Source organism: Sus scrofa, chromosome 11 (genome assembly GCF_000003025.6).
Source record: "Sus scrofa isolate TJ Tabasco breed Duroc chromosome 11, Sscrofa11.1, whole genome shotgun sequence".
Classification (NCBI taxonomy): domain Eukaryota; kingdom Metazoa; phylum Chordata; class Mammalia; order Artiodactyla; family Suidae; genus Sus; species Sus scrofa.
This window is the reverse complement of record NC_010453.5, coordinates 23,755,929-23,781,628: the sequence shown is the minus strand read 5'-3', so window position 1 is coordinate 23,781,628 and position 25,700 is coordinate 23,755,929. Positions and strand designations below refer to the sequence as shown.

The following is a 25,700-nucleotide window of genomic DNA, read 5'->3' as shown; positions in this document are numbered from 1 at the left end:
TAAGAGAATGGCAAGAGAATATTTGGGGCAGGAAGCAGAGAAGCTTGACCAAAGGGCAAGAGTCTGTGTGGAAGCGGTGAGAGAAAGGTGATGAGAGTCTGAGGCTCAGATATTAGGCTGGAGAGCTGGGATCAATGGGGCGGCCAATTGAGAATGGCTGAGGGTTCCCTGGGCATCGGAAGCATGGGACGAAACCTGTGATTTAGGAAGATTGGTTTGGCAATGGTGCGTGGAATGAACTGGAGGCTGAAGAGGATGAATAAAGGAACTTTTATTTGGTGTCTGTGTGTGTGCAAAACCAAGGAACTGCCAATTTGACAGTTTTCCGGGACTTGTAAAATCGGAAATGCCCTGTGGTGCATCCAGGAGCGTGAGCTGGGGCTTTTTAACGCTGTGTAGCCCAACTTCAGATCGTGTCCACACCTGGAGATGGGGCCTCCTGACAACTGAGCTCCCCAACCCATAAAGAAATGGTTAGGAGGCCTCATTGAAGAGAGGGATGCTGTAATAGGACAAAATTACAGAAAATGCAAATGACGCAAAAAGTGTTGGCACTACATAAGCACATTACTACATTTAGGAACATTCAAAGACACTTAAGTCATTTCCTTAGGAAGCTCTATTTGGCCCTTTCTCAATGCAGAGTGGCATTTTTATTATCATAACTGATAGCAGGTGTTTGTGAAGAAATCGATTAGTATGCAGGGATGGAAATTACATTTTCCAAATGAATTGCATAGTCTGCAAGATATGCTGAAATCTGTGTGGCAAAATGCAAGCAGCTATAAAGCATGTGCCAGCAACATTATTTAAATAAATTGTCTCAACAGAAATACATATAGGGTAGTGCGCCATCCATTATTTTAGGGGGTTCTCTCAGAAGCCCGTGTAACGGCGCTGCTCACAGTTCTTGTTCTTGGCTTAATCCAAGTGACCACTGTTCCTGCCAAGGAGGATACAGTGTCGTTTGCATTTCTGGACTAGGAATGTGATATCATCATATTACCAAAAAAAAAAAAAAAAAAAAAAAAAAAAAAGAAAAAAGAATCCCAGCAGCTGTAACTCTACCTACCCTTGTCCTCCCTGAAATCAATACCATAGCCAATCCCATCAACGTTTTATAATTGGGGCATATAACTGATTTACATTCCTTATTACATGATTTCAAGCTTGATTTTTGCAAAAAAAAAAAAAAAAGATTACTCATGTGGCAGCAAAGTGGTTATCTTTTAAAGAGTGAGAAATTGTATATTGACTCCACTTAACTCCTGGCCCCCTGTTTGTACACACTACGCAGCATCACGCTGTATGGATCCGCCCCTCAGACAGGAGTCCTGGGAGAAGCTAGATTATGTTTCTTGAAGCAGAGCTCGAAAGGAAAAAAAAAAAAAAAAAAACAAAAAAACAAAAAAAAAAAAAAACCCAGGAATTTCTAACTTAACATCACTGCTCGGTGTATTAAAAATATAGAAACTTGGCATTCCCATCATGGCGCAGCAGAAACCAGTCTGATGAGGAACCATGAGGTTGTGGGTTCAAACCCTGGCCTCCCTCAGTGAGTTAAGGATCCGGCGTTGCTGTGAGCTGTGGTGTAGGTCGCAGACACGGCTCAGATCTGGCTTGGCTGGGGCTGTGGCGTAGGCTGGCAGCTATCGCTCGGATTCAGCCTCTAGCCTGGGAACCCCCATATGTTTCAGGTGCGGCCCTAAAAAGCAAAAAAAAGAAAAAAAAATTATACAGAAACTTAAAAGCTCTGCCCCTTCTTTTCTTTCTTGCTCTTTTTTTTTTTTTTTCTTTCATTCTTTCTGGGACACCATATTGAATTCAACAGTTTTTCTTCCATTTAGAATGGATGATCCATGAGCTCCTACTGTACAGCACAGGGAACTATATCCAATCTCTTGGGACAGACGGCGATGGAAGACAGCATGAGAAAAAGCATGTGTACATATAGACCTAGTGATTGGATCGCCATGCTGTACAGCAGAAGTTGGCACAACACATGGTACATCAACTACGCTTTAATAAAAATAAATAGAAATTAAACGAAGGAAAAAAACCCCAAACTCACAGGTCCAGAAACCAGACTGGTGGTTGCTGGAGACAGGGGCGGGTGAAATGGGTGAAGACGGTCAAAAGGCACAAACTTCCAGTTTTGCAATAAGTAAGTCAAGAGGCTTAAAGTACAGCATTCTGACTATAGTTAAGGATACTGTGCTGCACGTCTGAAAGGTGCTAAGAGAGGAGACCCCAAAGGCTCTCATGGCAAGAAAAAATGTGTGGCTACGTATGGTGACGGATGTACCCTAGACTCGAGGTGACCCTCTCTCAATACATACAGTGTGTTGTACACCTGAAACCAGTATCATGTTACATGTCGATTCCTCCATAAAAAAGAACGAATGAGAAAAGAAATCACACAGCTTTTCAAAAACCGTGCGATCAAGCTTCCACGATCAAAAACTGCCCTTGAAAGACTGCGCAACACACCCACTCTGCAAATAAGCATAAGGATTACAAATACACGACGCGACGCATCTTTCTGTAGGAATCCCTGAGGAGTGCATGGTGTTCCAATAGAGAGAATATTCAGGGAACATGCGGATTACCAATTTCGGTAAAATTAAAAAAAAAAAAAAGAGAGAGAGAATACAGCAAGACACTTTAGATGTCAACTATGCTGAACACAAGTGAATTTTCCTCTGGCGAGTTAAAGGCACGGCTGAAGCCAGAGGTGCCTCTGGATGATCACTAATGCCCTCACCAAGCAGCTGCGCATTGTGAAGTCAAGGGCACTGCGGAGCTTGCCGCATCCACAGGGGTGAGGCCCGTACAGGCGTCTGTCAGTCTGTCCGTCTGTCCGGTCCATCCGTCTGTCCGTTTATACTTGCTCAGACCTTAGGAAAACCCTGATACGGGGATTTTCTGATGGCATCAAGAAGGAAAAACCCGCTGGAAAAACTTTTGCTAAAGGAGATGAAATTACATTTCAAAAATCAGCACCAGACAACTAAAATGACCAAAGTGCCACGAGTGTATGAAAGTGGACCCAAGGATTAAATGAGACCGGCAAAGAAGAGGCTTAAAGGTAGCCTAGCTTCTCGCTGCACCCTTTGCTCGATTCTATATAAACCATTATTCTTTATATTAATTATGGTCAGAGTGACCTCCTCCTCTGTCGCCTGTATGACTTACCATGTTTCCATGGGAACCGATAATGGCATGCTTAACTTCTTTAAGTAACTAATCTGGTGAAAAGCCTCGAAATCTCTTACCAGCCTGCGCCGGCCCCAGAAAAATAATTAGCACTCTATGAAAAATGGAAGTTGTTCTGGGTTATGTCCCAGTAAGCTGACAGTATCCGAATTATCTTTTTTCATGCTCAGGCAAGATGTCACTAAATAATCAAACACTCTAACAAATTGTTTCAAACAATATCTGGATTTCTCGAGAACTGTCTATGTGTCTTTAGGGAATTCTGTGTTAACGCTCCTCTCCCCAGCCCCGTGTCCTCCTGAAAGGCCCAGTGGAAGCTGTCGAGTCATGCATTTCCCTCCCATGGGGCACAGAAGGGCTTTTTCAAGAATTTCATCGGTTCTGTCCAGACAGGCAGTTGCACTGATAAGTCCGGAAGCCGGATGACTGGGCGAGTCTGATCCCTGGGAGACATTTCTATCGGATCTATTCGACCTCCACGCCTTGTAGCTCCTGGGGACTTAGGGACGGTCCCCAAGCCCCATCGGCCTCCTTGCATGCTGCCCCTTTTCTTGCAGGGTGCCTGGGGTGTGCAGGGGCTCCGCTGTGGCACAACGGTGACACGCTTTGCTCAGTGAAGCTTGTTCCCAAGAACTGACTGACCCAAGCGCTGCTGGCTGGTCCTCACCCACGGAGCATGGGGGGAGGGGGGTGTGCCTTCTGTACAATCCCCCACTCTCTTCCTGCTGCCGGAAGGGGCCTGGGCCTCTGAATCATCACAAGGAGGAAAGGTGCCACAGATCCAGAATATCTGCTTTGGACTCTGCCCAAGAAATAAACTTTTTTCTTTTGGTAAAGCCACTTGAAGATGTGGGGTTTATGTGTACAACAGCTGGCATCACTCAAACTCCGAGTTTCCCAAATATTGGCTGGAATCAGAAACTCCTGGTGAGGGTGCTGAAACGCCTATTTCTGGGTCTTCCCCTCAGAGTTCTGATGCGGTACGTTCAGGATGCGGCTGAGAATCTGCCTTCTTCCAAATTCCGTGGTGCTGATGTTGCTGAGGCTGAGATACGTGTGGAGAAGGTGGCTCGGACCGAGGCTCCTTCTATCCCCCCGGGCTCCTGAGCTGGGGCTCCAGGGGGCTTGTGTGGACAGACGCTCCTGACGCACCACAGGCTCAGTGGGTCATTCCTGCTTCATTCCTTGGCCTTCTGTATGAGCTCTGGCCCCATGCTCTGAACCTCTGAAGGCAGTCTTGTCCCAGCCCCATCCTGTGCCCGGCTACCTCTTTATTTATGCAGGGAGAGGGAGGTATAAGCAAAAGGCACAGTCACTCCTGTTTCCCTGACCTCACTGCAGCAGCAACAGAAGTAGTAATAGGGCAGCAACAGCTAACGATTTTGTGTGCCAGGCAATGTGCAAAACCTATTATGTGCACAATTTCCTTAATCCCTCCCCAAAACATGATACGGTAAATATGACTGTTATTTCTATTCCCCACATGGCTGGGGAAGCAGGAGGAGTCCCCAGAACCTACACACCCTGACACAATGCCACTGGGTTAAGTGCTTAAACTCACACTTCTGGAGTCTTGAGGCCTGACCTGCTCTGCTCAGGGCTCCTCCTTCTATGCTGGGTCCCTGTCCTCTGTGGTGGCTGTACCGAGGTCACTGGCCACTCAGCTCCATGAACTGGCCATAGGTGTGTGGGTTTATTTCTGGGCTTTCTATCCCATTCCACTGATCTATATGTCTTTGTGCCAGGACCACACTGTTTTGATGACTGTAGCTTTGTAGTATGGTCTGAAGTCAGAGAGCCTGATTCCTCCAGAATCAAAAAGATACACATCCTATGTTCACAGCAGCGCTATTCATAACAGCCAAGACATGGCAGCAACCTAAGTATCTATTAACAGAGGCATGGGTAGAGAAGATGTGGTGTATAAAACACATTTACACAACAGAATATGATTCAGCCATAAAAAAGAATGAAATAATGCCTTTAGCAGCAACATGGATGAACCTAGAGATTATCATACTAAGTGAAGTTAATTTATACAAAGGCAAATATAATATCCTTTACATGTGGGATCTAAAAATAAAAAGTGATACAAATGAGCTTATTTACAAAACACAAAGAGACCCAAAGACATAAAACACTTATGGTTACCAAAGGGGAAAACAGGCAGAGGATATATTAGGAGTTTGGAATTAACATATTCACACCGCTATATACAGAAGAGATAACCAACAAGACCCTACTCTGTAGCACAGGGAATACACTCAGTATCTTGTAATAAGCTATAAGGGAAAAGAATCTAAAAAGGAATATATAAGTAATCAAGCATATACATACAACTGAATAGATATAACTGCACTGTACACCTGAAACTAACACAGCATTGTAAATCAACTACATTTCTTTCTTTCTTTCTTTTTTTTTTCCTTTTTAGGGCCACACCCACAGCATATGGAGGTTCCCAGGCTAGGGGTCGAATCAGAGCTGTAGCTGTCGGCCTATGCCACAGCCACAGCAACACAGGATCTGAGCCACCTCTGCGACCTACACCACAGCTCATGGCAATGCTGAATCCTTAAGCCACTGAGCGAGGCCAGGGATCAAACCCACAACCTCGTGGTTCCTAGTCAGATTCTCTTCCGCTGTGCCACAACAGGAACTCCCGTAAATCAACTATATTTCAATAAAATATTTCTTGAAAAGGCTCCATGAGGAGAGCCATGTCCAAGGACTCAGGCTAGTTTCAGAACTCCCAAGGACCAGCGTTCTAGCACCTTCTCCATCCATGGGAACTCACCTACCTTCCGCTAAGTGTCCTGCACCTTCAGCTGGTGTAAAGGTGGTGAAAGCCCCTCTTCCCACTGAGTTCCCAGGATCTGAGTGGGCTCAGGGGGGCCCTGGACCAGGACCTGGTGACCAGACAACGCACAGGGTCCTTGGGCTGGTGTCCCGCCAGTGCCTCCCGGTCCAGGTACAGAGCTGGAGGCGCCCGGCGCAGCCAGCCTCCTGCCGGAGAACCTCTCTGGTCCAGACAAACCACGATCGGTTTTTCAGTAACGCCTGTATCACCACCCAAGCAGCAATCTTCCTCAAACGGCTGGCGGAAATTCCTTCTGCTCCGCTTTTGCAGGATTATTATTATTACAACGTAGCATTGACATAACATTTTATATTTGCAGTGTGTATTACAGTCTGCGCATTAGCTATTATTAGGGAGAGCTCACAGAAGCACAATGCAGTGTCTATTTCCATCTTTGTGTGAGGCCGGTGGAATAGCGGTAATTTGGTGCATGCAGGTAAGCCGGATCCCATTATTACAATGGCATCAATGCGCGTCTGGAGGCACAACCGACAGCAAGTGACACTGGAGAGGAAAATCCGTCCCTCCCTCCCCACAGCTCCTCCTAAGCACGTGGTCTGCGCGGTGGCCAGGACTGCGTGGTGCCACTGGGGCTGCTGAGAATTCACCTCGTGCTCTAAGGCTTGTCCTCTGATAACCTCCCCATCCCCGACTGTCCCCATCATCCTCCTTGAAGGACAGCGAGTGAAGGAAAGGGCAGTGCTCACATCTTCCAATGGCAGGACGCCGTCGCCATCAACAACGTGGAAGGATGTTCTGCCGGGTGGGGGCGCCCTTCAGGCCGCCGGGAAGCGCGTCACCAGGGAGTCCTACAAACCTCAGCCCAGAGCCTGCGTGATCGAGGCGCACATCCACCTGACCTGGATGCAGGACTACCTTTTTCCCCACTTTCTAGGTGCTTTAAAGATTTTTTTTTTTTTTTTGTCTTTTCTAGGGCCGCACCCACAGCACATGGAGGTTCCCAGGCTGGGGGTCCAATCGGAGCTGTAGCCGCCAGCCTACACCACAGCCACAGCAACACCAGATCCAAGCTGCATCTGCGACCTACACCACAGCTCACGGCAATGCCAAATCCTTAACCCACTGAGCGAGGCCAGGGATCAACCCCGCAACCTCATGGTTGCTAGTCAGGTTCCTTAACCACTGAGCCATGACAGGAGCTCCCTAAAGATTTTTTTTTTCTAGGCCCAAGATACATCACAAAATGACACATTTTCAGAAACAGGGACCCCCTCCCTGGCCATGCCCCCTCTATCCTAGACAGCGCACCTCCCCTGGGGACCATTCTCCACCCTCACCAGTGGCTGGTATCATCCAAAGAGAACAGCTTTAGGAATTCCCATCATGGCTCAGGGGTCATAAACTCAACTAGTATCCATGAGGATGCAGGTTCATCCCTGGCCTTGCTCAGTGGGTTAAGGATCTGGCGTTGCTGTGAGCTATGGAGTAGGTCACAGACGTGGCTCAGATCTGGTGTTGCTATGGCTGTGGTGTAGGCTGGCAGACGTGGCTCCTCTTGGACCCCTACCCTGGGAACTTTCGTATGTTGCAGGTACGGCCCTAAAAAGACAAAAACGGGGGAGGGGGAGACAAAGAGAACAGCTTTAAACAGCAGCCCTTCCCCCAAAAGGCACCTCTCCTTTCATTTCCTCCTCTGGCTTCTCTCTTTCCTCCCAACTGGCAGGTTTCTTTCCTTCTAACAAATGGTCACTTCCAATTTTCTTCAAGAAACCCATCCCCTCAAGGAGTGATGTTTTCCTACCATGACCTAAAAAGACATGTATGCCAATGCTCATTGCAGAACTATATACAACAGCCAAGACATGGAAACAACCTAAATACCCATCGACAGACAAGTGGATAAAGAAGATGTGGTATATATACACAATGGAATATTAGTCTGCCATCAAAAGGAAAGAAATAACAGCATTTGCAGCAACATGGATGGACCTAGAAATTATGCTAAGTGAAGTCAGTCAGACAATGAGACCAACATCAAATGCCATCACTGACATGTGGAATCTAAAAAAAAGGACACAATGAACTTCTTTGCAGAACAGATACTGATTCACAGACTTTGAAAAATTAGGGTTTCCAAATGAGACAGGTTGGGAGGTGGGGGGATGCACTGAGGGTTTGGGATGGACATGCTGTTAAAATTTGGTTGTGATGATTGTTGTACACCTATAAATGTAATAAAATTCACTGAGTAATTAAAAAAAAAGGAGTGGAGTTGTGGGCGGGTAAGATCGACTAGGACATGAGGGGGGGTTGGTCAGTAGGTTACGATCGGCGTGCGTGAGTGTGGTGAGGTCACAGACGGGGATGCGGTGCTGTGGCTGGGAGGCGGTGGTACAGCTCAATTAACAGCTGGAATTCCATATGCTGCAGACGCCAAAAATAGCAAAAAACAAAAAAAAAAAAAAAAAAAAAAAAAAAAAAAAAAAAAAGAGTGATGTTTTCCTACTGCTACACCCCCTCCCCCAAACACACATACACACACACACACACAGAGGAAGGGATGGTTTCTATCACATAAAACTCACTCTGAAATGTGCAATGGAGATCAGCCACACCTAACAGTTGTGCCAGTTCAAAGCATGGGCCTTTGCAAGGAAGAGCCACCTTTCCCACTAAGCTTTTATTTTAAAACCCCCAGTACTTGGATAAGAAAAGATGAGTTGACTAGAAAGGCTTTCTTGTCCTCCAGGGAGTGGAATGGGGGGGGAAGAGGAGGAGTGGTGGGCAGTCCTCTTCCCACCCCCTTTGTCACCCACATAGAGACCCGTTTAAGCCCACATGTTTGTGCCTGGCATCAGGACAGTATGTGTCCCATCCTCTCTAAACACATCAACAAGGCAGAAAGACACCAGGAGGAACCAACTGGTACCTCCAGGCCAGTAAGCCTTCGGAGTTCGTTCCGCACGTGGCCTCCATCTGTCCCATCTTGGTGTCTCAAACATGAGAATTCCTGGACCCATCCTTGACCCTCTGAAAGGGGGCCTGAGGTGGTGCATTTCAGCAAGATTCTGGGGTGAGGCTAACAGAGCATGAAGTTTTAAAACCACTTTGCCAGCCTTGAGCGACAAGACGGCTTCCTAACTTCCTTCCACGCTTGTATGGCTTTTGTTATTATTTTTTTTTTTGACACCTGCTTTCTCTCAGCCTTTTCTAACGGCTTCCCTGTTATTGAAAGGACCTTCTCTTCTCCAGCTTTTACCATCCAACGCGGCCTTCCAGAATTCTCTGCCATCTCTGCCTGGCCCTCTCACATTTCATGAATCTATCTCCTGGTTCGTCTCTGAAATGGTGACTGAATGCTTTCATAAATCCTCCGGGCGGTGTCTCCAGAACACATTTTTCTGATCTACTAGATGGGGTTGCGTATTACTTTTCTTTGCAGCTATATTTCTAGAGAGATCTCTGGCTGCAGCAGGGTTGTGGCCTGTACCCAGGAGGGGCTGGGCTGCACCCCTGGGCTTCGTGGGGACGAATTACCTTTGACCAAGGGCCCTCGGGCCAGCCCCTCACTGGAGGAGAGGAGCCCTTCCAGTGTGCATGCTCCCCCCGACCAGTAGCCAGGTCCCTGAAGCTTTTCTCTTTGGCAAACATTCCTGCTTCCTTCTCTCACCATTGATGGATGAGAAAATGGCCCCTGGCTCTTCTCCGAGAGTCAGAGAAAAGCAGCGACCTGTCCTTGGCTCTCATCCCATCTTTCTGCATCAGGCTGCTTTCATGTTTTTCTTCCTCCCAACTAGTCTTTTTTCCAGCTAACCACAGGACAACTGGCTGCGTCTCGCAGAGATACGATGAGGGGGATTCTGTCCATGTCATACACGCCCTGCTTAAGCCAATAAACTACCTTTCCTCTTCTCCTTGGGTCCTTCATCACTGTCTATATCAGTCACTTCCTCGCCACTAACCTTTTTTTTTTTTTTAGGGCCACACTGTGGCATATCGAGGTTCCCAGGTTAGGGTTGAATTGGAGCTGCAGCTGACGGCCTACACCATAGCCACAGCAACTCAGGATCCAAGCCCCACCTGTGACCTACACCGTGACTCATGGAAACACGGGATCCCCAACCTACCGCATGGGGCCAGGGATCGAACCTGAGTCCTCATGGATACTAGTTGGGTTCTTAACCCACTGAGCCACAACAGGAACTCCTCAGAACTTTTCTAATGGCTTAACCACCCAAGCGGCCCTTCGAAAGAGCATCACAGTGGGCTTGGATTCCTTGGGCAAGCCCAGAAAATGGGAAGGAAGCACGGAACGCAGTCTCTCAAGAACTTATTTTCAGGACTCCTGATTTCTCCTCCCTTCGGATAACGTCTGCTCACATCCTTCAATGGGACACATCTCCTCACTGCTTCTTTGCATCCCCAGAGGCTGAGTGCAGCAAAATCCTGCTTTGACAAACTCAGCTTCATCTTCTCGGTGTCCTTGGGCCGGCAAGAGTGTGTGCATTGGATACTGTCTGGATGGCTGAATTATAGCAATTTTTCCCTGGGAGAGAGTTGCTCGGATAGTAAAACCCACTATATATTGAGAATGATAATCTTTCTCACATCCCCACAAAAAGCTGCTCTTGCTTTGTTCATTAAAATGATTTGTTTTGAAGAGTTCTCTTGCGACGCAGCTGGTTAAGGGTCTGGCATTATCTCTGCAGGGACTTGGGTCGCTGGTGTGCTGCGGGTTCGATCCCTGGCCCGGGGAGTTTTCACATGCTTCGGGTGCAGCAAAAAAAAAAAAAAAAAAAAAAAAAAAAGATTTGCTTTGGGTTTCTGATGAGTACGATTCTCTGTAAGTGCTGAAGCCCCCGTTAAGTGCTATTCATCAAATGCTAAATGCTTTAAAACATCTCCACCCCTTTTTTTCTAATTGAGAAATAGTGCTGCTGGGCAAGTTTATGAGGTGACCTTGATTGAATTAAAGAGGTCAGGGATGGAACAGACTTCAAACCCATATTCAAGGATTTTAAAGAAATGACTTCCCTCCAATTAAGCAGGAATTAGCATGAAATATTTTGTTTCTGAAAGGTTAAAAGAATTCCTCTGAGAATGCGCTCTCCTGTTCCCAGCTTTTTATTGAACATGGGACAGAAGGCACCACAGGGATGGTTTTATTTAAAGTGCTTTGTTAACATGGTGGCTGATGAGCTGGCATTAATTACAATATTCCTCGGGAGCCTAAATGGTACACAGAAGGGGCCAAAAGTCCAATTTAAGTTTTGATTTCTATTTCAAAAGCCCAAGGACCTAGCGACTTTCGATTACTTAAAAAAAAAATAATAAGCTATATTTTCCATCTGTAACCATTTCAACCTAGTACTAGGGGCAAAAAAAAAAAAAAAAAAAAAAAAGGTTTCAAATGTTACCTTCTTTCTTTGCGGCTTTCCCTTTTAGCTCCATCGTTCACCTTGCCAAGTCCCCCATCTTTTCATGGCCAGAAAGGATGTGTCCCTTTTTCATGCCTTTAGGATTAATATGCAGCGTCTCTGTAGACAATGATGGAAGCAGGATTCCACAGATGCGTGCAGAGGGGCAGACACACACAGTGGGTGAATCTGAGGAGCAGGTGGTCCTGGGAGAATGCTGGACAGGCTGGTCTCCTGTCAACCTCAGACACAGATTAGACACAGGAAGGAGGCGGAGGATTGTTCAAGAGAGAGAAGGGGCTTTGAAGCCATATACCAGCTCTGAGACTTGGGGCAGTGTAACTAACCTCCATGTCCTCACAGCACTGTGAGAATCAAATAGATAAGCTTTTTTTTTTGGGGGGGGGGTCTAAGATAAAAAAATACCCTTCAACAGCTTCTAAAAATTTGTTCAAAAAAAAGAGAGCTCCCATTGTGGCTCGGTGGTTAACAAATCCGTCTAGGAACCATGCGGCTGAGGGTTTGTTCGATCCTTGGCCTCGCTCAGTGGGTTAAGGATCCGGTGTAGCCATGAGCTGTGGTGTAGGTCAAAGATGCGGCTTGGATCCCATGTTGCTGTGGCTGTGGTGTAGGCCGGCAGCTACAGCTCCAATTAGACCCCTAGCCTGGGAACCTTCATATGCTGTGGGAAGTGGCCCTGAAAAGACAAAAAGACAAAAAAATAAAATAAAAATTAAAAAAAATTAGTTCTTCCTAGTTTTTATTTCCTATCCATTCATTGAACAAATACATACATATATATATATATATATATATATATATATATATATACATACACATACACACACACATACTTTTGCTTTTTAGGGCTACACCCGCAGCATATGGAGGTTCCCAGGCGAGGGGTTGAATTGGAGCTGTGGCTGCTGGCCTTCACCACAGCCATAGCAACACAGGATCCGAACCGCGTCTGTGACCTACACCACAGTTCAGCGCAATGCTGGATCCTTAACCCACTGGGCAAGGCCAGGGGTCGAACCTGAGTCCTCATGGATGCCAGTCAGATTTGTTAACTGCTGAGCAGGATGGGAACTCCCACTGAAAAAATTCTTGACCACAGACTGTGTACAAGGCAACGCACTGGCCATTCAGGGAAGGAAAGCTTAGCCTTGACGGAGCAGAGCGGGTAGGGGGTCTCCATCTCTGCATGTGTTCAGCCCTATTTGCTCCAAACACACTAGCAAATAAACAAAACCTTCTCCAGGGATGACGGAGTTCCAATGAACAGATTTATACAACTTCTCAGAGACTCTCAGCTGTCATAGCTCTGCATGTCAGGGCTTTATCTGCTGTTTTTGGCTGTGACTTTGGAGAGTGCAGGGAGAGATGCCAGAGGGATCTCCAATCCAGGGCTACTCCTGGGAAAGGAAACACTGATGATACGCCGCTAGGGTTTCTCACAGCTGATAAGCAACACTCTCAGATCCAGGAGTGCCTGCCATGGCTCAGTGGTAAAGAACCTGACTAGGATCCACGCAGACACAGGTTCAATCCCTGGCCCTGCTCAGTGGGTTAAGGATCCGGTGTTGCTGTGAGCTATGGTATAGGTTGCAGATGTGGCTGGGATCCTGCGTGGCTGTGGCTGTGGCGTGGCGTAGGCCGGCAGCTACAGCCCGATTCAACTTCTAGCCTGGGAACCTCCACATGCCGCAGGTGCGGCCCTCAAAAGACCAAAAAAACCAAAAGTCAACAACACTCTTGGATCCTAAGATTTTGTTTGCTACTTTCCCCCCTTCATCTGGCACTGCGAGGCAAATGGTATCACGGTCCCATCTACATTGTAAGCATTCACGGAATTTCCGTTTCAGTCTTATCATTGCTTTGTATTACGGCATTGCTGAAGACAATTTCATGGAAGCCAAGAGCCAAGGATAGAGAAAGGGATGGATGCCTCAAGGACATTCAGATGACATAAACTTCCCCAGAAGAGTCAAGAATGACAGGTGGAGACAGACATTTCTCAAACAATTGACTGGTACACCACTAAAAGAAGAGTGAAATCTCTTAGTCTACCTCCAAAAGATATGCCAAATATGTGTCATCGCTTACGCTGTGCCTGACAACTTGTGGTTACCAACAAACAAACAAACACAAAAAACCCAAAACACCCAATATAAACTTGCAGAATTCATGCAGCATTCCAGCTAATTATCATTGGGGATCAAAACCACGTTTCTCATTTATTAGAACAAGGGGAGGCAGAAGACATACAATGTCTAAGATTTCTTCCCGATCAAAACTTCCCTGAGTCTGTGCATCTCAACCAGATTGAGATCCTGGGAGATGCTCTCCCTCAGACTCGTATTTTTCAGATGATGGAGGGGTCCATCTCCTAACGAAGCCTCAGGAACAAGGAAGGCAAGCATTACTTCCATAAGTCTGAAATTAGATGGAGATTCAATGAGCTGGCGAGTTTCAGGTAGGCTCTCCCAGGCCCCGGGCATATGAGCAAACATGGGATGAGATGGGGAATCAGAGAACTAATACTGTAGCTCGGATCACTCCTGATCAATCATCGTGTCTGTGCTTGTGTTTGGAGAAAATCATTTTATTTTTCTTCTTGCCTTTCTGGAGAGTCGGGGAAGGGAAGACGTGGGGCAATGACAGCGTGCACGGTTTTACCAAGGAAGCCAGGACACAGCACGGCTGCTTCCCAGGGCCCTTCACCTCTCAAAGCATTTCTTCTTCTTGCCCAAAGCCATCGAGCAGATTGGTTTGGAGGAAATAAATATCACTCAACTAGAAAAGCGACTGTGCCTGCGTCCTGAATATTTCTAAAAGCTGGCGTTTCTGCTGGCATGGGCTGGAAAACACTTTGCTGGATGCCCTGCCTGGGCTGAAGCCTATCGCTCTCTCGTCAGGAGCAAATACAGAAAGTTGTGGGAAGGCTCAGCTGAAGCCCCAGCCAGCCTCGTCTGGATTAACATTTTAAGGTCATAAATGTCTCCAGGGTACCTTTGCCTCCAAAGGGCACATGGTTCCATGCACAGAGCAGGCACTCAAAAGCCTGGGTTAATTTCGCTGACTCTCTCGATGCCACTGAAGGCATCTGAAGGATCTCTGGAGCTATTCCCCTGTCACATTGGAAGGTGGGGGGGGGCATTCAAAGGTCATTAGCCTGGAAAGAAGGAAGCTAGAACTGAGTTCTGGACCTTCCACCTACTATCGTGAGCAAATACCATGACTTCTCAACATGGGAGAACACATTCCTATTGGTGAAAAAAAAAAGGAGGAGGTTACACAAGATGATTCCGAAGGGTCTCTTCTACATCTAAAAAGACTTCTTGGTGCCAATCTCCTAAGAACTCATGTCCGCCCACATTAGAACTTGAATTATCCTTGGATCCTTAATTTAATAGTTAGGCAAATATGATCATATTTGGAAGACGAAGTGGTCTAGAAAGATATTATGGAGAATGAAATGCGGTTAATTCCCTAATTGGAAGCAAAAGAAAGCAATTCAATAAACGTCCAGCATCTGATACTCGTTACTATTCTTGAAGACTTTTGACGTTCCTGAAGGATTGGAAATGGCTGGGTAGTTTTCTGCCCTCAATCTAAATTTTAACACAGATTCTCCTGGGTAATTTTTCAATTACTCTGTACTGTATTTTAACTATTTAAATAATACATTTACAGACTGTAGAAATTTCTGAGAGGCACAAAGAAGAAAAAAATCACCCATAATCACACCATCTATAAACAATTACTCTGAATATTCTGACCTATCGCTTACAGATTTTCCCAAACATACACATTGTGAATACACCACACACACAAACACACAACTGGATTCATCTGTATGTTGATTTGTAACTGCTTTTTAAAAATCCCTTACCAGAGTTCCCGTTGTGGCTCAGCGGTAATGGACCCAACCAGTATCCATGAGGACACGTGTTCGATCCCTGGCCTCGCTCAGTGGATTAAGGGTCCAGTGTTGCCATGAGCTGTGGTGTAGGTCACAGACCTGGCTTGGATCTGGCCGGCAGCTGTAGCTCCGATTCGACCCCTAGCCTGGGAACTTCCATATGGCTCAGGGGCTCCCTAAAAAGACACACACACACACACACATAAATAAAAATCCCCTAGGGGAGTTCCCGTCGTGGCGCAGTGTTAACAAATCCGACTAGGAACCATGAGGTTGCGGATTCGGTCCCTGCCCTTGCTCAGTGGGTTAACGATCCGGCATTGCCGTGAGCTGTGGTGTAGGTTGCAGACGTGGCTCCGATCCTGCGTTGCTGTGGCTGTGGCGTAGGCTGGTGGCTACAGCTCCAATTTGACCCCTAGCCTGGGAACCTCCATATGCCACAGGAGCGGCCCAAAGAAATAGCAAAAAGACAAAAAAAAAAAAAAAAATCCCCTAGAAATACATAGAGAACTTTCTCTCATGCCATTATACAGTCTTCTAAACCACATTTTTTTTCAAGGCTGCTTATGCAACTATGATGAATTGACCACTGCCCTGGTGTTAGATACGTATGTGTTGATGTGGTAATGCTGACAACTGCAAATCTGGGTACTGCATCAAAGACCAGTGATCCACGTGCCCCCAGTGGGATGCAGGGGTCTCTGGGACACAGAGGCTCTGGAAGTTACGGTGGGCTCATTAAAGAACCCGCAACAACACCTTGCGTGAAACACCATGATCAATCGACTCTGTTCTGCAATTTCTGCTCCAGAAGTATTTCTCCCTACCTGTCTGCCAAGTGATAAGGAGCCTCAAATCAAATGTTCCTTCTCTACGCCCTTCCCAGAAGGTGTCCCACACTGTTCTAAAGCTGGGGAAAAGGGCTGTCGAGTGCTTAGTCCCTGTTTGGTATCAAGGACATGCATCCTAGTAAAAGAAAAGCGTCTCTAATCCATTTAGACATAGGAAAAGTCCAGTTTATATATTATATATATACATATACGTATATATATACATATACATGTATATATATATATATAGATCTCTATATATATTTTTTTGCTTTTTAGGGCTGCACCTGCTGCATACTGAAGTTCCCAGGTTAGGGGTTGAATTGGAGCTGTAGCCGCCAGCCTCCACCACAGCCACAGCAACGCTGGATCCAAGCTGTGTCTGTGACCTACACCACAGCTCATGGCAACACCGGATCCTTAACTCACTGAGCAAGGGCTAGGGATTGAACCCGCATCCTCATGGGTACGAGTCTGGTTCATTCCTGCTGAGCCATGATGGGAACTCCTAAAATAATTTTTAAATTGCCATAAACGTCAATGTCTTGGGCTTCTAGCCACAAGCATCATAAATGACAGGTGGAATTTTGAAGAAGGGGGAGGAAGTAATTACCGCTCTTCTGTTCACTTCCTTTTTCCATGAGTTAGGTGGCCCTTAACTGCGGATGGCCAACTGGAATCCTACAGGAGGTCTGTCCTTACGTTCTCTATTCCCCCAGCAGCCCTAGCATCTTCGGGTCTCTGAGGAATGAAGCTGACGGGCAACCGTGTTAGGAGTCGAGGTATTGTAACTTTATGTCGCCAACTGGGTCTTGATGAACAGTGCAGTATAAACATCACAGGAGAATTAGGACACTGATGTTCATAAACACTACATCAGAGCTAAGGAGGTGGTCACAGCACATGTTTTAATACGGCCTGGTATTGATTCTTTCGGCCCATGTCCCACCGGACCAGTGTTACAGTCACACTTTAAGATTTTTAGATGGAGAGGGATGGAAGAAAAATCAATAGACGCTATCTTTTCACTACCAACCAGCTACATATCAATAGTTCTCTGCCACACTCACGTTGAAGGGAACCAAAAGATGTTTTGGGGAGGGCTGGCTCGGTTTTCAGGCTTTAATAACCTCAGGTATCCACTCCAGCCACCTCAAAGATCATAGCTTCCAAGTCCGAAAGGGTCCTAGGACTAAGTCCAGGATTCAGAAAACATACATCCGCATTTGCTCTATAATGTCTATACCGTCACCATGGAAAACAAAGCTTTAAAAAACCTCACCTGTTAAACAAAAACGTCTGATGATGGAACACAGAAACGTGTAGAATTGTTTCTGAGCTTTAAAAATATATACAAAAATATATATAAAAATATATACAAAAATATATACAATATATACAGTTAGGCTGTGCAGAAGAAAAAGGATTAGAAACTCAAGAGTCCTTTGGAGTGTTATTACTAACCCAGTTTTATATTTTATTATTCTTTTTTTTTTTTTTTGTCTTTTTGCCATTTCTTGGGCCGCTCCTGCGGCATATGGAGGTTCCCGGGCTAGAGGTCGAATCGGAGCTGTAGCTGCCAGCCTACGCCAGAGCCACTGCAACGCAGGATCCGAGCCGCGTCTGTGACCTACACCACAGCTCACGGCAACGCCGGAACCTTGACCCACTGAGCAAGGGCAGGGATCGAACCCGAACCTCATGGTTCCTAGTCGGATTCGTTAACCACTGCGCCACGACGGGAACTCCTCCTATTTTATTATTCTTAATCACTGAATTTTCCAAAATGGACAGACAGGAAGTTTACATATGAAAAACATTTCATTTTGAAAGTGTGACCTGCCACTGTACAATGAGCTGATCCACTGAAAGCATATTTTATAAGCACCAACTAGACTCACAGGTAAGCATGACAGATTACGAGGTCAATGCCGAAAAGGATAATCCTTACTCTGGAACCAAACATTCCTACCCACTACTTACAAAATAATGGGAAAAATTAGGAATAGATGCCGCTAAGGAATTCTTTCGTTCATTTTGCAAAGAAAAAAAAAAAAAAGTTACAAACTTACTCAGGTTGTGTCATCTAAACTCCCTCGAAAACATTCTGATTTTTTCCAGAAGTTGAGCAAACCACACTTAAATTCCAACAACACTGTGTTAATTTTGCTCAAATGCAAGCTGAAAACATATTTTAACATCCTGTCAGAATGAGATACTAAGAGTGTCGATAAAATGACACTAAAATAAATGTAAATTTAGATTGCTGTTACAAGTGGCTGCCTGGCTCTGGGAAGATGTTACGTTGCTATAGTATTTTCCATAGCAACTCTGCATCTTATTACATAAATATTCCCCCCATGTCCTTAGAGCCTGCTAAGAAAACAGGATTAAATCTACTCCCCTACGTAATGATCCTGCATCAAACCTTATCAGCATGAAATGCCCAGGAAACATAATACACTGTCATCTAGAGCACGGTGCTCCTGGCAATGGAAAGGCAGCAGGGCGGCGTGGGCTGTGCACAGGCGGCCGGGCTGTGACGTGGTGCTGCCCATGGGCCATTTGTCTATGCCCCTCCCAGGTCAAGGTCTCCGCACTTCTCCCTTTCTGAACATTGGCTGTTAAGCTCCTCACTCTTCTCCTCCACCTGCCAACTGCCCGTCAGCCCAAGAGCCGGTCACCACGTTCCAGGGGCTCATGTCCCCAGGCAAGAAGCCAGGGCTGAACAGAGCCTGAGTCAGCTCTGCAAACGCGACCGTCAGCACATGGAACCTGTTCAGAGAACCCACCCGGCTCCAAGGCACCTAGCTGGAGCGTGAAATACTGCAGACCCTCGGCCACGGCTCACCTGGGTTTCTTGGAGGTACAGAGCAGCTGAGTGGTTAGAGTATTAGGGGGGAAAAAAAATCCGTGGTCTCCGAGACACCATGCAATTTCAGCAACACAAATCGATTTGACACAAAACACATGATTACGGAAATTTTGTGCAAATGGGAGAGCGTGTCAGGAACATGGCATTGTCTCGTGCTATGGGGAAATAAGATTATAAGGGGGCTCAGCTTCAAGACAGTTTAGGCTCCAAATGTGAATTTACACAACAGATAAACAAGGTCTGGTGGGGCCGGAGTGCTGCGGATCCAAAGTAGTCCTGTGCCACCGGATGGGTTTAGTAGCATCTGCTCTTACATTTCAAAGGTCAAGAAATCATTTCTACACTTGCCAGAAACATATCCATTACGGAATGGCAATTGTCACTGCCCACGAATTCAGAAAACTGAAAAATCTACCCCCAACAAACATTTATTTGATTTTTTTTTTGGCAAGATTAGCAAGATTAAAAAAAAAAAAAGGCAGAAACGGAGAAAAAGTCTTGGCTCCTTGCAAATGAAACTCTATTTCAAGAGATTAGGAATGAAGCAGGCTACTTGGCCCATGAGAAATTTGATTTCATCATCTTTTAGCCATCTATGATTTTTTTTTAATTTCATTTTTTTTTTTAATCTTTTTAGGGCTGTACCCGCAGCATATGGAGGTTCCCAGGCTGGAGGTCAAATCGGAGCTGCCACAGCCAATGCCAGATCCGAGCCGCATCTGTGAGCTAATGCTGGATCCTTAGGCCACTGAGTGAGGCCAGGGATTGAACCTGTCTTCATGGAATCTAGTCGGATTCTTAACCCGCTGAGCCACCATGGGAACTCCAAGCCATCTACGTTTTAATGGATCACATTTCCTTGGTGGCACTGGGTTTCCCCAGAGACATTCTGTTGTGGTTGGAAATAAAACACTCGTCTTTAACTCGGTTGGTGGCTGGTGGGCACATGCTGCTGTTGTGCTTCTCTCTTAGATTGTTGTTAGCATGAAGACAGAAGGTCTAAAAATGGCTTGTCCTTCTCACCGCTGATATTCTTGCCTTGGGGATCTGCTGGGCAGGGTGCACTGTCACTGGTGTGGGGCTTCCGATGGCCCCATCTCACTTTCCACATCTATGCCCAGTTCCGAGTGACTCCAGAAGAAGCCTGCTTAGGTCATGTTCACTGTTTCCAAAACAGAAGCTTCTACCAGCTGTGAGTGATACAGCCCCGCTGGGTGGCCCCGGGCAGTTGGCTACAGGACCCTGGTCTGGAATCCAACAGCCCCTTCTCCCTGTGCCCAGATTGGTGTTGAGGGCTACCGTGAGCCTCTTCCTGGGTTGTGCCTAATTGTAATCTCTCTGTTGGCCATATATGTATATATATATATTTTGTCTTTTTGCCATTTCTAGGGCTGCTCCCACAGCACATGGAGGTTCCCAGGGGTTGACTCGGAGCTGCAGCCACAAGCCTACACCAGAGTCACAGCAATGTGGGATCCAAGTCACGTCTGCGACCTACACACAGCTCACGGCAACGCCGGATCCTTAACCCACTGAGCGAGGCCAGAGATCGAACCCACAACCTCATGGTTCCTAATCAGATTCGTTAACCACTGTGCCACGACGGGAACTCCTCTGTTGGCCATCTTTTACGTCTTTCAAAAGCACTCCCATACTGCAAATAATCAGAATCAGAAAAAGGCAGGCAGCCGTGGTGCTCAGAGAGATCAAGGAGATAGCCAGAAAGTCTTATTGTTTTTTTAAACCAAGGCTTCCAGGTTCATATGAAACTACTCAGACAGACTGACTACTGCCGATCCCAACTAAATAATGTGTCCCTAATTTGACTCAGTTGGCTGAAAGAGCTGGAAAATCCTTGTTTGGAATTAAAAAAAAAAAAATCTGTACTGATGTTGCGGTGAGTTTCCATGGAAAATTGACAACCCAGAAAATACGCTTCCTGATTAAAAAAGTATTGGCTCCTATGAGGAGCTCATAGTTTAAATGAGGTGTAATTAAAATTCAAGAGCATTTGTGCATTATGGATGGTCGAAGGGTTGGCGATTAAGCAAGGGATGTTTTAGTTTGATTCCTTTAAAAGCTGCGTTCAACATACAATGTCTTCTCACCCAACACTGCACGATACTGGGTAGCGATACTCACTGTGGTTTCTACTGAATTTAAAGAATGGCTAACATATATTTGGCATCAGGCACTGCATCATATTAACTCAAAATGTCCATTCTTCTCTTCTTCAAAAAGTATTCCACACGCTCTCTTTCTTGTCTTTATTTTTTTTTAGGGCCTGCACTCCATGGTATATGGAAGTTCCCAGGCTAGGGGTCAAGTTGGAGCTATAGCTGCTGGCCACAGACACAGCCATGTGGAATCCAAGCCACATCTGCAACCTACACCACAGCTCACAGCAACCCGGATTCCCAACCCCTGAGTGAGGCCAGGGATCAAACCCTTGGTCTCACAGATACTAGTTAGGCTCGTTAACTGCTGAGCCATGACTGTGGTGGACTCCCTCTCTCACACTCTTGAGGGCAGGGTGGGCTGTGTCTAACTCTCTCCATGCTCCTTAGGTCCACAGAGCCTTGAGCACAACAAGGTGCCTGACAAATGTTTGTTGACCATTAAAAGGATGCCGAGTTTCACGTCTTGGACCATGGCCTCCTTAGCCTGTGGTCCTGAATTCTGGACATGTATAAGTTCTGGATATTGGAGAGACATGAGCCATCCTTGTTGGAACATGCTTCTCAAAGCCTGCCGTGTCAGTGGAACTAGAGCAAATAGTTCTACCATCTTCCCGTCAACGGATGGGATGGAGGCATCAAAAACAGAGTCTAGAGGAAGGGCCTCATGAAAGTGAAGTCAACAAACTTTTATTGCACACTTACTCGGCGGAAGGCCCAGGCCCAGGTGCTGGGGTGGGGGTGTGTGACTGAGATAAGAGCAGAGGTGGGAGTTCCCGTCATGGCTCAGTGGTTAATGAATCTGACTAGGAACCATGAGGTTGCGGGTTCGATCCCTGGCCTTGCTCAGTGGGTTAAGGATCCAGGGTTGCCGTGAGCTGTGGTGTAGATCACAGACATGGCTCGGATCCAGCGTTGCTGTGGCTGTGGTGTAGGCCGGCAGCTGAGCTCCGATTTAGCCCTAGCCTCTATATGCTGTGGGAGCGGCCCAAGAAATGGCAAAAAGACAAAAAAAAAAAAAAAAAAAAAAAAAAAAAAGAAGCAGAGGTGACAGTCACATGGTCGGAAGGGCTTTGCATGCCTTGACTCATTAACTCGCACAATCCTGACACTCGATTAGTGTGCCACGTGACGCCTTCCCATCTAGGCTAGACTTCCTCTTTTTCCTCCTTTTTTTCTTTCTCTCTTTCATTCCTGCCCCTCTCCCACTGCCACCTGGGGCAGGGGGAGGGAGGAAGAGGAGGAGGAAGGGCGAGGAAAATGAGAGAAAGAAGAATAAGGAGCGAAGGAGAGAAAGAGGACTAGATCTGGTCTGAAGAGTTTGGCTTGAGTCCAGCAGGAGGCAGGCTGTGCAACAATACATCTGAATTTTTATCAAAAATTATCTTTGCGGGCTTTGGAGCAGGATGCCCATCTTCTAGAAGGGGCGCTGCGATACATCTGTCTTGATTTTCAAACATATTAAGTGAAACACATTTTCATCTTTATCAGCATCTCAGTTTGGCACCAGCAAACTCCTTTTTCCCTCTTAGGATGCACCTGCTGAGCCCAGAGTGATGGGCAAGTGACGGGGGTCCCGGGGAAACTCTGGCCAAAGACACACTGGAAATTGCTACACGTGGCGAACGGCAGGAGAACAATGACGTATTCCTCCTAATCAGAAAAGCACAGACGCCCTGAAAAACGGCGCCTGACCCCAAGATATACCCGTCTTCACATAATAAACCCTGCCTTTCCTAAAAACCAAAGTTAATTTCTCTCCATCTCCCTGTTGGAAATAAAACCTGCCCAGGTTCGTTTTTGTTCTAGGAGGGAGACGGAGGGCAGGGTGGGTGGGAGGCCCCCAGGAGGGTAACCCCTGAGATTTCCAAGAATTCCTGGGTCAGCTGCTGCCCAAAAGACCCGAGGCAAAAACCTCACTCTGAGCAGAAAAGGAAGGCAGTGGGGGGGGGGGGTTCCCTTAAAGGATGGAGATTTTTTCTTCTATTTCGGGTCTTTTTCCTCCCTCATTTTTAAAAAGGTTTTATTGAATTAGAGTTGATTTACAATGCTGTGAAAATTCCTGCTGTGCAGCAAAGGGATTCAGTTATACATGTACACATCATATTCATTCTTAGATTCTTTCCCCATAGAGGCGATCACACAGCTCAGACGGTTGGGGCGAGTTCCCTGTGCTATACGGGAGGCCCCTGCATGGTCACAACCATTCCATACACAACAGCATCCACATGCCAGTCCCCAACCCCCAGGCCATCGGTCTGGCAATTTCCTGTCAGTGCAGTAGAACACTCCAGTCTGAGAGGCCTGCTCAGAGGAGACTCACTCATGCAATTTGCACCTGTGAACAGTGGCCTGTCATCTAAGGAGATGCCCCTGAAAGGTGAGGTTCCCCCAGGTGCTGCCTTTCAGCAGTTCATGGGGATCTTGTCTGAGGCTTGGTCAAAACACCAGACGAAGACGTCTCTCCCTCCCCTTTTATTTTTTACGGCTGCACCTGCTGCCTATGGAAGCTCCCAGGCCAGGGGTCCAATCGGAGCTGCAGCTGCCGGCCATGGCCACGCCACAGCCACAGCCAAGCCAGACCTGAGCTGCATCTGAGACCTACGCTGCAGCTTGCGGCAATGCTGGATCCTTAACCTATTGAATGAGGCCAGGGATTGAACCTGCATCCTCATGGATGGCGGTCGGGTTCTTAACCTGCTGAGCCACCACGGGAACTCCCAGGCAGAGATTCTTGCTGTCAGGCTGCCTCCCAACTAGGCATGGCCGCACAGACAACAACCAGCGAGCTGCCCTGTGGCAGGATCTTGAGGGCCCAGGGCAGTAGGAAAGATAGCTTCTCTCCTTTCCCTCTAATCAGTCCTGTGCATCCCTCATAAACCACATGCCACGTTCTCTGGTCCATCTTATTTCGAAAAGCACAAAAAGGACTCACAACTCCTCGGGGCCTGGCGTCTGAACCCCAGGTCTTTCTGTCCTCCAAATGCCTCGGGTGCAACACACACTGTGTCAGCGTTCATTAATTCTGCTGACCTAGGAACGAGCCTGGAGAAAGTTCTCCAAGTGGGGGTCCTGCTTCAGGCTCTTCTCAGAGGCCTGGGCAGAAAAGCCACAGAGGTCTGGGAAGAGGCTCTTTAGGAAACTTCCAGGGAGGTCCCCACTGAGGAACAGGTCCTCGGTGCCCTGAGAATCCTCCAGAGACAGAGATCAGGGGCCGGTCCTGCAGGTGTCTGCTAGCTGCCATGACCTATACGATTCCCTCGGCAGGCATGTTATTATTCTTGAGTCTGTGTTATTCTGAGCCATTCTTATTCTTATCCCAAGGAGGCTATGAAATGATACATATCTCTTACTTGGGATATTGTCAGGTTGGTTGAAAAGAAATCACCTCCCCCTCCCTCGCAAAAAAAAAAAAAATAAGGGAAAAAAAGCACTAGAGATTCAAATGAGAATTTCTATGGAGTCAGTTCTTTTCCTCTACACCTACCTTATCAGGATGGTAAAGATCCAGGTTTTGCGGAAACTTGCCCCTCATCTAGAAACTTCAAAAATGATGAAAGCTTTTTTGCGAGGAAAAAATATGCATTATGTATGTATTGGAAGATCTCATGGAAGTTAAGGGAAAAAGCACACCCCAAACTCACTCTCCCCTCTTTTGCCCTAGGAAGGTTTGCAGAATAGTAAGGCTGCGAGGAAAGTGGCTTCCTCAAAGAAGCAAATCCAAACCCAATAACGGAGCCGTCCTGAGAAACCTGAGAGCAGCTTAATAAGGGACCTCTACTGACACCTAAACGCTAGGTTCATTTTTCAGACAAAGCATACACGGCTTCAGAAAATAGTGGCATAGTGCCTGCTCTTACACTGAGCTTCTAAAAGCTTTAAACGAATGGCATGTGAGGATGAAAGGGAAATTTTCTAAGGCAGTGGTTCTCAAACTTCAGCCTGCATGGCATTTCCCGGAGGGCTTTAAATCAGAGCGCTGGCCCCGCCCCCCGCTCCCCTCTCCCAGGGCTTTTGATTCAGTAGGTCTTGAGCAGGGACCTGAGAATTTACATTTCAAATAAGTTCCTAGGTGATGAACTTCCCAGACTGATGTTGCTGGACTGGGGACCATGCTATGAAGAACCACGGATCGAAGGAAATTCAATTCCCCTCTGCGTACGTCTAGATGCCCGAGCTTTCTCTCGGGCTCATCTCATGCTTCTGGCATTCTCTTCGGAAGCCCTGGAGAGAAGGAGAAATTCTGAATGCTCTGATGGGCTCTGATGACCATTTTGGACTTTGAGAAGTCCATTTTGGAATCTTGATTTTGGCTTCTACCAACAGATTAGCAAAGATCATCTGATTGGTTTCTACCAACAAATTCGAGCCTCTGTCCCTGGTCCCAAGCATCTTTCTGTTAAAACGGGAGAGGTGTGTTTTATCACTGGCATGTA

At 46.7% G+C, this 25,700-nt stretch overlaps 1 protein-coding gene across 15 annotated transcripts in view; it reads right to left on the bottom strand.

The window, feature by feature from the left end:
* ENOX1 (ecto-NOX disulfide-thiol exchanger 1) overlaps window positions 1-25,700 on the bottom strand; it is a 660,000-nt gene that overhangs the window by 113,135 nt on the left and 521,165 nt on the right. Inside the window, exon 10 of one of the 15 annotated variants that reach the window (XM_021065360.1) lies at window positions 23,932-25,488. The exons of the other annotated variants lie outside the window; for them this stretch is intronic. Coding sequence (XP_020921019.1) covers window positions 25,460-25,488 — 29 coding nt within the window. The 3' untranslated portion in view covers window positions 23,932-25,459. Of the gene's footprint in view, window positions 1-23,931; window positions 25,489-25,700 lie in introns of those variants that run through there. 15 annotated transcript variants of the gene reach the window in all.